Source organism: Mus pahari, chromosome 3, assembly GCF_900095145.1.
Source record: "Mus pahari chromosome 3, PAHARI_EIJ_v1.1, whole genome shotgun sequence".
NCBI lineage: Eukaryota > Metazoa > Chordata > Mammalia > Rodentia > Muridae > Mus > Mus pahari.
The window spans coordinates 91,381,915-91,392,868 of record NC_034592.1 but is presented as its reverse complement, the minus strand read 5'-3'; the positions used below and the strand labels follow the sequence as shown (position 1 = coordinate 91,392,868).

The 10,954-nt window shown below is 43.1% G+C and overlaps 1 protein-coding gene across 2 annotated transcripts; it reads right to left on the bottom strand.

Annotated features, from left to right (window-relative positions):
* Window positions 1-1,178: 1,178 nt before the first annotated feature.
* Window positions 1,179-10,377, bottom strand: Kcna4 (potassium voltage-gated channel subfamily A member 4). 2 transcript variants are annotated; one of them, XM_021193869.2, is made up of 2 exons: window positions 9,889-10,377; window positions 1,179-6,805 (listed from the first exon to the last, which is right to left on the bottom strand). In XM_021193869.2, exon 2 carries the CDS (start codon window positions 6,023-6,025, stop codon window positions 4,061-4,063), a length of 1,965 nt encoding a protein of 654 aa, XP_021049528.1. In that variant the 5' UTR covers window positions 6,026-6,805; window positions 9,889-10,377; the 3' UTR covers window positions 1,179-4,060. The 2 variants fall into 2 exon arrangements, with proteins under 2 accessions (XP_021049528.1, XP_029392573.1); XM_029536713.1 differs by lacking the exon at window positions 9,889-10,377 and adding an exon at window positions 9,525-9,630.
* Window positions 10,378-10,954: the final 577 nt, after the last annotated feature.

Here is a 10,954-nt window from a genome sequence, read left to right as displayed (position 1 = left end):
ACTTTTGGGTCAAGAAGATTTCCTGGAACAGGCACTTTTGTCACTGAATGACAGCCCATAACCATTCTAAACTGCATCAATAAAACAAACAAACAAAAAAGACACAAAAAGGGATGTTACACTAGGCATGGCACACATGAGCACATCACCACAGGAGCACTGAAAAATGAAAAAAAAACACCCTACATATATTTCCAGTTTCCTTAGTAGTAACATTAATATGACAGATAGACCACTACCCTGCAAACTAGCAGTGGACAATACCATTTCTGATTCTTTTGAAAAGCAGGAAGCCACTATTATTATTTAAATCAGAAGAAAAAATATTTCCTATTAATTAATAATGACTTTTTATGAACTAGAACAATGTATCTGTTAACTCTGTACATTTTCTTTGGTTATATCTTATTCATAGTCTGGGTTTGTTTAAACATATGCATGCTTAATGAAAAGGGTTTTTGTTTTGTTTTATAAAGCTTCAATGGTCCCATGTAACACAAACTTGACAAGGAATGCAAAAGCACTGGAGAATTACTACATGTGTCCAAGCATAAAATGAGTTCCCAGCATAGGTCAGAACACTATGACAACACTGTTCTTCAACAAAGCAAGAAATAAAAATATTTACTTACCAACCTTCACTGTATGTATTCAACTGGAGACAGAGGAGGTATTCTGTACCAATTGAATCCCTTTCCTTTATAAGATTGTAGAATAAAGAGCTTCAAAATGCATTCTATTCACTCAGTTTGGGTTATATTTTAAAATTCTCAAACTCCTGTTTTTTTCAGTTAATCTAATGGTGATTACAAATATTATGTTGTTGTTACTTAAAAGAAAATACCCAAGCTATGCAGATGATGTTATGATCTGGATAGGGTGTTTAGTTAAATCTAAACAGTCATATCAGCTTCATGGTGGAATTTAGCTACTGAAAGCAACTGAATAACAATGTACCCCCAACATTCCAGTTTTCACTTTAAAATGAAAGAAAAGAAATAATGAACCCTAAGAATCAAATCACTTAGACTGACCACAGTTAAGCACCAGTTCTCAGGATACCCTGAACTAGCTGTCACTCCTCTGGCACCTATCAGTGCCCCTTCACAGAAATAAAAGGCAAATCTCCCTCCTTTCTTCCCCATAACCGCTAAGCATCTCTGTTTCCTTTTTTTTTTTTTTTTTTTTTTAGCCATTTGCAAGAAAGAAGAATGTATCTAAATGTCATCTAAAAAGGACCTCTAACCTCAAGCATCCTGATTTTGAATAGGATCACTTTCTTTTTTTCTTCCCTGTATGGTGAACCTATATGTATTTCAAACCTACTTATTGGCATCTAAGAAAATACAGTTTCCTAAATCAGTTTAGGCAGCAGCATTTTCCCCAGTAGGAAATCTTCACAAAGGGTTCCAAAGTACTTTGAAAAGCTTCAACTTGGGAATTGACTGTTAATTCGAAGCTGTACTGGACACCCAACTTTCACATGAACAAGTACTTCATGCAGAAAAGCCCGAACTCAAGGCATAGGGGCTTTGAAGTTTCTTAAGGGAGAATCAATGCACACACTCTAAGATAAATGCATTTTGCATAGAGAAAAACACACTTTGAATGACATTCTAATAATATTTGGAATGAAAGCACATGACTAGAAATTCCATTAGTTTCCAAACAAACAAGCAACAACAACAACCACAAACCACTCTGTGAGATAAGGGAAGCCCTAGGGTTCTTCATTATTTGTAACTCACGTAGTCTGAGAATTATTAATATCTATATCATCAAATAAATTTAATATGACTTTTCTGATTTAGGAAGGAAATGTCAAAAAAAAAACAAAGAACAAAGAAATTCAGAATGATTTTCCTCCTTATCACAAATTATTACTGTTATTTTCACACGCAAAAAAATACTAACTAAATGTGCTGTACTGGAGAATTTATCATATCAGGTATTTGCATGAAACTGGCATGTCAGGTTCCCAAGCTTCCCTCTTACTGTTTCCCTATTCCTCTGATTTAAAATGATTTTCTACTCATAAAAAAAAAAATGAGGTGAAAACATGTTTCCATGAGTTTTGTGAAGGGATTATGACTGCGCCTGTCAGAATCTCACTACATTTTTCTCTAATACAATGTATTAGAATCAGAATATCATCTTTGGAGTCCTAATCATGAAGTAGCCCCGAGTTCTTCAATCACCTCCACTGCCTGCTGCCTTTCCATCTCCAGATGGAGTTCTAGCAAAGTTGCTTCCCTACAAGTGTAGAGAAAAGATAGGAACAAAGATATTGATTTACTAGAATTCTTTTCATTTCAAATACTGTTAAAGGAGAGGTTAAAATGTATCCAGTGATTTCCTGGGCCAAAAGCATTTGAAAAACCTGACAAGTAAGGGTGAGAGGGTGTTTCTTTTTTGTTTGTTTTTTGGTTTATTGGGTTTTGTTCACGTTTGCTAAGTTTGCTATGGACTGAAATAGTGGACATGGGATTTCTTCCCAATGCTCAGGGCAACCATTTACAAAGAAGATTTTGTTTTGTTTTAATGAATTGTATAGTAATGCCTCTTATGTGTTTATACTGAGTCTTCTGAGCTGTATTTCATGGTGATACAGTTGTTCATGGTGCATTCCTTGTTGCTACTTCAAACTCAAGAATAGCTACTGTGAGGTAAATGGAAGTGTAATCCTCAGAAAGCCCCTGTTATAAAGATGATAATGATTTACAATGACCATTGGGAAACCAAATGTTCTAAAACCGTTCTTCCCTAGCTCTGATTTAGCAGAGTGCTTTAGCATTTGAGGTGAATCCCCACATTTCGTGTTCTGTTTTGTTTTTGCAGCTGCACACACACACACAGACACACACACACACACACACACACACACAAAATGGACTTAAATCTAGCATTTTGTTGCATATTTAATAAAAAGATCTTAAGCCATAATTGCTGTAGCTGCTGGGTGCCTTATTTCTCCAAGAATTCTCTCTGTGCATGCAATAACTTTGGTTAAATTATTCTGGACTTAAAAGGCAGAAGAGTATTGAAAATAGTATGGTTTCTGAAGCATCATTGTAACAAACCAATTTCAAAAGATGCGGCTGTTGAGCATTCCCTCTTAGTCCCTTTGTAGATCAGTTGTTCAAATTTTAAAGCAGGAATCATGTGCTGTTATCTGTGCGGTCATTGGTCTCACAAAAGGAAAAGAACAATAAAAGACGAAGAAACCATTCTTCCAATGATTGTCATTGAACTGATTGGTGCGTTAGTAAACATTCACAGTATGAAGTCTCTCTCGGGCTTCAGCATAGGAAGTAGTGCAAAAGAAAAACAATTCCAGTCTTAAGACCTGTGAACAAAACTTGTTACATTTCCTCCAGAATGTTAGGCATTTGCTATTATATCTCCCCAAAATTAATAATAAAATATAATCAATTTCTAAAGGCCCCTGCAGCCTTTTCAAAAGTTAATTTCCAGTTAAAAATAAACTTTAATTAAATCCAAGATTAAATTGTGACCTATATTCTATTAAATAATTTACTTTCTCTTTTTTCTACACAGTAATTCTTATAATTTCTAAAAAACAACTACAGAATCCAAAGACATAGGAGATGTTATTAAAACACTGGTAAAAGACTGCTCAAATTCATTAGTTCTTACATAGTAAATACTTCAGAATGCCAACTTTTCCCATCACGGCACAATTCCAAACAGTGTTGACAATTTACTTACACACCCATGTGCACACACTCTCTCGCTCTCTCACACACACTCACTCTCCTTAGAACCACCTTTACTATTAACATTTTCCCCATTATGTGCAAAATTCTTGCATTCTAATAAAAAATATAAAGATAGATCTGCTGTTTTTAATGCCTCCCTCTTCTCCAAGATTTATTTTGATATGCAATACACGTTTAGTCACAATTATGCCATGTATTACCATTAAACAGCGTATGACTGTATGCAGTGCAATCGTTTGCATATCTCATTTTCATAACTGCATTCTCTATGTATGAATATATTTGGAGACAGGGGTGCAGTGGCAGGTGGAGAAAGCGACTCACACATCAGTCTCCACAGCCTTTGCATTAGAACAGTTGTTTTTATCTGTCTCGCTGTCATCCCCCTTTCCCTGACACTTCTCTTCCTTTCCGCATAAAGATTCCTTGACCCCTTCTTCCATCTCTAGATACTCTGACTTGTCCCCCAGGGAAGAAGAAGTGGAGCTCCGAAATTTCTTGAGTAAATGAGAAGGTAGGTATGGACAACTGACTGCGTTTTGTGTCAGCTGCGTGTGTTCTTCATTTTCAGTCTCTCTGTGGTAGAAATAGTTAAAGTTAGACACAATCACCGGCACAGGCAAAGCAATGGTTAAGACACCCGCAATGGCACACAGGGACCCCACAATCTTTCCCCCGACGGTGATGGGCTTCATGTCCCCATAGCCCACAGTTGTCATGGTTACCACAGCCCACCAAAACGCATCTGGAATGCTTTGGAAATGGGTAGTGGGTTCATCCGCCTCTGCAAAATACACAGCGCTGGAAAAGAGGATGACCCCAATGAAGAGGAAAAAGATAAGAAGGCCCAGTTCCCGCATGCTGGCTCTTAGGGTGTGGCCCAGGATCTGCAGGCCTTTGGAGTGTCTGGAGAGCTTGAAGATCCGGAATACTCTGACCAGACGGATGATCCTGAGGATGGCAAAGGACATGGCCTGCTGCTGCTGGCCATTGCCACCCCCTTGCTGCTGGGCCAGGTCGGTGCCCAGAGTGATGAAGTAAGGCAAAATGGAGACGATATCAATGATGTTCATGATGTTTTTGAAGAAGAGTGCTTGGCTGGGACAAGCAAAGCATCGAACCACAAACTCAAAGGAAAACCACACAATACACACTGTCTCCACGATGAAGAAAGGGTCATTGAATATTGTGTGTCCTGAGTTCTCCAGGTGGGTTGCCGAAGTGTCATTCAGCAATCTGCTGTGCCCGCCTGCACTGAGGGCCATGATGAGGTCCCTGTCATCCCTGAACTCCGGCAAGGTTTCCAGGCAAAATATGACAATAGAAATTAAGATGACCAGGACAGATACGATGGCTATGCCCCTGGCAGGGCTAGAACTCTCTGGATATTCAAAGAGAAGCCAAATCTGTTTTTTAAATTCATTTTCTGGCAGAGCCCTGTCCTCCTCTTCTCTCACAAAACCCTCATCCTCCCGGAACTTGAGCAGGGCTTCCTCTCCCAACTGATAGAACTTCACCTCCTCAGTGAAGATATCAAAGGGGACATTGACTGGTCTCTTCAGGCGGCCTCCTGACTGGTAATAATACAAAATGGCATCAAAGCTGGGTCGGTTCCGATCAAAAAAATACTCATTGCGCAAAGGGTCGAAGTACTGAGTCCTCTTCTCAGGGTCTCCCAACAGAGTTTCTGGAAACTGGGCCAAAGTTTTCATCTGGGTCTCGAAGCGTAGACCAGACACATTTATCACCACACGTTCACAGCAGTCACTGTAGCGGACTGAACTGTAGCCGCCACCACCCCCATCATCCTGTGGCAGCAGGTCTGTGTAGGAACACCCATCCCCATGGTCTTCTTCACTATAGTAAAACCGTCCCTCCTCTTCCTCCTCCTCTTCCTCCTCCTCGTCTTCCTCTTCCTCGCTTAGCTCCCTCAGGATCTTCTCTTCTGAGCCACTGGGCATCAGGTCTGAGCAATGAGGAAAACTGCTCTGCCTGTGGTGGAGTTTCTTCTTCTCAGTTCGCTGACGCCTCCTCCTCCTACTTCCACGGCTACCTTGAGGATCATGGGAGGAGTAGGCCCCACGTGTCTGATGATGGTGGTGGGGGCCTCCACCGGAACCGCCAGTGCCTTCGACAGCAGCTGTGGCAGCTGCGACAGCAGCAGCTGCGGCTGCCCTGGAGTGAGCAAGTCTCTCCCGCTCTCGGGCCCTGGCCTGGGCTGCATAACCATAAGGCATATGGCTGTTGCACCCTGAGCTCTCGGCGCTCACCATCGCCACCTCCATGGTGGTGGTTTGGGGAAATGGCTGCTTCCAGTTGTAAGAGAAGAAGAAAGAAAAATAGGGCAGCTTATTTTCTTACCAAATTAAGGTAAGTTTGGAAGCCTTAAGCAGATTGCTTAGAAGACACGGGGTATTTTCAGTCCAACTTTGCATTTTCTGTTTTTAAATCAGCACAGCCTATGCTCCCTCTTCTCAGAGACTCGGCGTTGCTTTCCAGAGCTTGCCTCGTCTAGACAGCAGCCTAGTGTTCCTCAAACATAAGTCATGAAATGATGTGGTCTCCCATACACCTACGTTTTGGGGGGGTAGATGTTCAAATCTGGAAGTCTGTCTGGGATGCTGTCCGGTGATGACGCCACAAGACTCAAAGACAGCAAGTATCTGATAGTCAGAAGTTGTGCCTAGAAAATGAAATATACTTTTCCTTGCATGGAAATTGTCCAAGGCCCAGTCCATCTAATTTAAATAAAATGCAAATAAGTCTTTAGTCTTAGCACTTGCCTTCTACTGATGGCTTGACCCATGTTAAACTGTGACTTAAAATATGCCCAGCCATTGCTGCTTAGTCTATGAGGATGGACTCCCAGACCTTCCCTCTAAGGTCATCCAAGCCTTCATGGACCCACAGACAATGCCAGGTTGTACATAGAGGCAAAGACCTTGGAAGGTAGAGAAGGTAGTAGATGCCGTTCCAGCAGAGGCAAACTCAACACTGAGGTCTCCATAGAAAGCAGGAAATGAAGAGCATCCTTTGGCTAGAATCATTCACAAGAAGCACTTCACCTGAAGAGGGATGGGAAATAAGCACAGGGGAAAAATAAAAAGAATCAAACCATAGAGAGCAAACAGCCCTTTACTCCACATACATTGCTCTTGTCCTCAAGCCAATCATGAAACACACACCAGGAGAGCATAACCTTTCAAGAATACAGGGCAGGCTGCTCTAAAATCTCACCCACTCAGCATCCACCTTGCTTTCTTCTTTTGTCATTGGTTCAGATCAGTCTGTTTTGTGGCAACTTATTTGTTTTGGACCTGTCCGTTCTCAACCCACATGGTTCTTGCTTTCCTCTGCCCCTTCACCAATGCCAGGTATTAATTCTCGATAGCATCCTCTTCATTCCACAACAGCGATGCTGTGACTTTACAGCTGTTTCAGTATTCATTTATCTCAAGGAATTCTCCTTAAAATTTTCACTCATGAAATGTTGCTGAATTAAGTACCCTTACATTTTTTTTCTTTTTCTTGGGATTAAAGAAGTGGGGGAATAAAACAAAACATTTTTCTTCAGTTTAGACTCCACTACTTGAATGATCATCAATTACCTAATCTATAAAATGTAGACAACATAATCAATCCCCTTCACCCCACATTGGTAAGGATCCATGGAGATCATAGATGCTCTCAGGATAGCACGCTGTCTATGTACATAATAAATAGCAACAGATATGTCAATTATGGATAACACAGCATTAGACTAGGCTGTCATCTATCTACCCACTCTCTAAATTCACAGTCTTTGCCAATGCTCTCTGAGGTGGGGTAAGACAGAACTTGGACAATCCACAGCACTATGACACTAGACAATGCCTGTGTGAATCTGGCATTCTCTGGCTCCATGAAACAAGCCCCTGTTGTTGTTGTTGTTGTTGGTGGTGGTGGTGGTGGTGGTGGTGGTGGTGGTTTTTTTTTCCTCTACTCCAGCTTCCTGAACACTCCCTACCACCCACGGCCTAGAAGCAGATCTCAGTTCCCACTTCTCTTGGTAACCATCCCCTCTCCTTGAAGTGCCTTCATGTTCACCTGATAGTCTTCTGAAGCATGTGGATGCAGCATTCAGAGTGCACACTTTACCCACCCCTTCCCCCATTTCATGGTATCCTGCCCTTTCGCCCTCCAATTCACCACACTTTTTCCCCCAGATCCCAATCTCTCTGCCTCATCTGCTATCCCCGGTCCTCTTCTCTTACTTCGCTCTCCTAAGTCCACTGACTTCATCTCCTCACCCAGGACTTAAGAAACTTGCCCCTAACTCCAGCTACCTGCTTCTTCCATTTACTCTGTCCAAGAGGACTTCTAAGAATACAGAAAATGAGCCTGAGAATTGGAAATGCTGATAACAGGTAGAATTCTGGGCATCCTCTAGTTTCTATTACTGGAAACACTTGGGCAGCATGAGTGCCATGGCTTTCTGAAGCCATTAACAGGATTCTACCCTTGAGCACCTGCTGCTCTTTGCCGTGGGTGTTGGTCCCATAACTTGGGCAAATGGCAAACACCGGGCATCACACACACACACACACACACACACACACCCTTGGTTGAGACCAAAAGACTCCAGAAAATACACCTCAGAAGTTATCCCTGGCGACATCCCCTCTTCTGTTGGACTGGTCACATCATCTTACATTCATAAGTGTTTACCGTGGTGAAACCTCTAAGGACTTGAGTACAAAACAACCTTATGACTAGGTTCACTGTGGCATGTCATCTTTTTAAGATTGGCAGAGTCCAAAAAGCCTGAGAATGTGTGCAACTTCTCAACACCCACAAACAGTTTGTATAGATACCACGTAAGTCCTGACTAACTGACATACCCATATATTTACAAATGTGAAGCTGTTTCTTCTACTCAAGTAACTCCCCCAAAGGTCATGAGGGTCTTCCAGCTCACTATAACTTCTAGAAGCTCTAGCACTACCTTCATTGTGCTCTACAGCAAATGTTTCCTTATTCGTTTGTTTATTTATTTAGGCTCGTTAATTACTATTTTTCTAACTCACTCTTTGACATTCCAAAATCAAACTGTTTTCCTTTCAATTGGCTATTAGTTACCTTACTATCCTGGAGAGAGGGAAAGAAGGAAGGGGGGAAGGGAGGGAGAGAGGTAAGGAGGTAGAGAAGCAGGGAGGCATGGTGGGAAAGGGGAGATAGACGAAAGAAAGTGAAAGAAAGAAGGAAGGAAAGAGAGAAAGAAAGAAAGAAAGAAAGAAAGAAAGAAAGAAAGAAAGAAAGAAAGAAAGAAAGAAAGAAAGAGAAAGACAAATTGTAAATCCACCAAACCATTTTTTCCAACAAACCAAACTGATTTAAAATCTCTCTTTCTCCAGGTACTCTTCTTAGGAGAATCAAGCAGACTTTATGCAAGAGATCTTCTTAACACCATTAAACTAATAGGATTTTGCAGGGCACCTATTCTTGCTTCTATGCTCCCAAATACCAACAAGCACCTCTCTTCCCCTCCTACCCAACAACAACAAGGCTGCTTTCCTTTCTAGATGCTAAATTCTGCAACTGTGTTAGGGTGGTACCTGAACCAAATCTGGGAGAAGGACAGAGAGGGACAAAATGAAAACATAAAAAGGTGATAGAATCAGAAAAACCAACACCAAGGAACACGTACATCAACTCAATGCACACCATTTATCCTGTCCCTGTGGACTGCTCAAACACTCTGAAAATGCATGCCATCCGAATGTTGGGAGAGGCAACAATACAGACCCGCTCATCAGCTGTTCGTAAAGGAGAGGAATGGTGAGGCTGGGATCAGGCAAAACGAAAATGATGCCGAATCTAAACCCCACCTCACTGGGGGAACGACATCTTTAATTGCGCCCTAGCCTCCAGACCTGGGTTCCCGCTCTGGCACATTAAGCAGGGCGCACTCGCCCCATCCCCTGGGTTGCCCCTGGAGCGCCGCGTAGCATCTGCACCTCCCTTCTCCCACCTCCTGGTTTATTTTTAACCGCCTTCCATTCATGTCCTTCTGTCACATTCTCAATATTATTTATTCCTCAAATGTCCACAGTTTCTCAACAGCCAAAAGAGTAAGGTGAAGGAAAGATAAGAAAGATCTCATACTTACCATTCCCAGCAAGTGCGAAAAATAAAAATAAAAATAGACAGAAAAAAAATCCCCCCGGTGATTTGTTTCCCCCTTTCCAAGCTGCAACAGCTGGAGGAGGGGCAGAATCATTGGGGGTGGGGGCGCAGTACAAAAAAAAATTACTCGGGTTTGTCAGGTGGAGAATCCCAAATATCCACGGAACAAGTTCGGTCTTCTTGGCCAGGGGCTTGGGGGTATCACAGAGTCCTCCTTACTGGAGCCCAGAGATGGAGATTGGGGACGCCCAAGGTAGACCCCGGAGATTTCTGGTTCCTCTGGAGTTCGGCACAGCAGACCTGGGCTGAGAACGGAAGTCAAGGTTTTCCGAAAAAGACTCAAAATCCTAGACAGCAGCGATCACTTGTTAAGCCTGCATTCCTTCTCCAGTATCCATCCCAGTCTTGCTCTCTAGCTAGCTGCAGGAGCAGCACACGCCTCCCCAGGCTGCCAGCGCGCACGGGCGGGGGCGGGGCCTGGCCGGGCCGAGGGTGTGGCCTTTGGGGCTGTCACTAGGGGTGCCTCCCCTCATGGCTGGGCGGGCACAGTCACGACGCTGCGACCCCACCCGTCCGCCCAGCCCCAAGGACTGCTTCTGGAAACTATCCCAGGAGCACTTGGGTATCACCCCCAAGCGAGGAGCAAATCCCGGAGGCAGATGTGTCCCATAGGAGCTGGAATAGAATTCCAGGACCACAGCACAGGTGCCACTAGAGACACTGGGAGAGAGGGACTTCGATGGGAGATGCAGTCCAAAAATGGAGTGGATAGCTTGGGGTAGCTTCCCTTCCTAACCTGATCTTTTATCTCCCCAGACATTGGTCCTCTGTTTACCCCTAGAGGTGTGGTAGTAGGACTCAGGTGCATCTCTGGCCAGACTGCAGGTCCAGGAATCCTCCCCCGCCCACACGCCCACCCTACCACCACCCCTGTGAGTACACTCCAACCATAGTCTCTGGCCCAGTAGGCACAGAGAAAGATCAACTTTACCCATGTATTAGACCAGACCATGTGTTAGAGACTGGTCGAATGTGAAGTCTGACCCCCG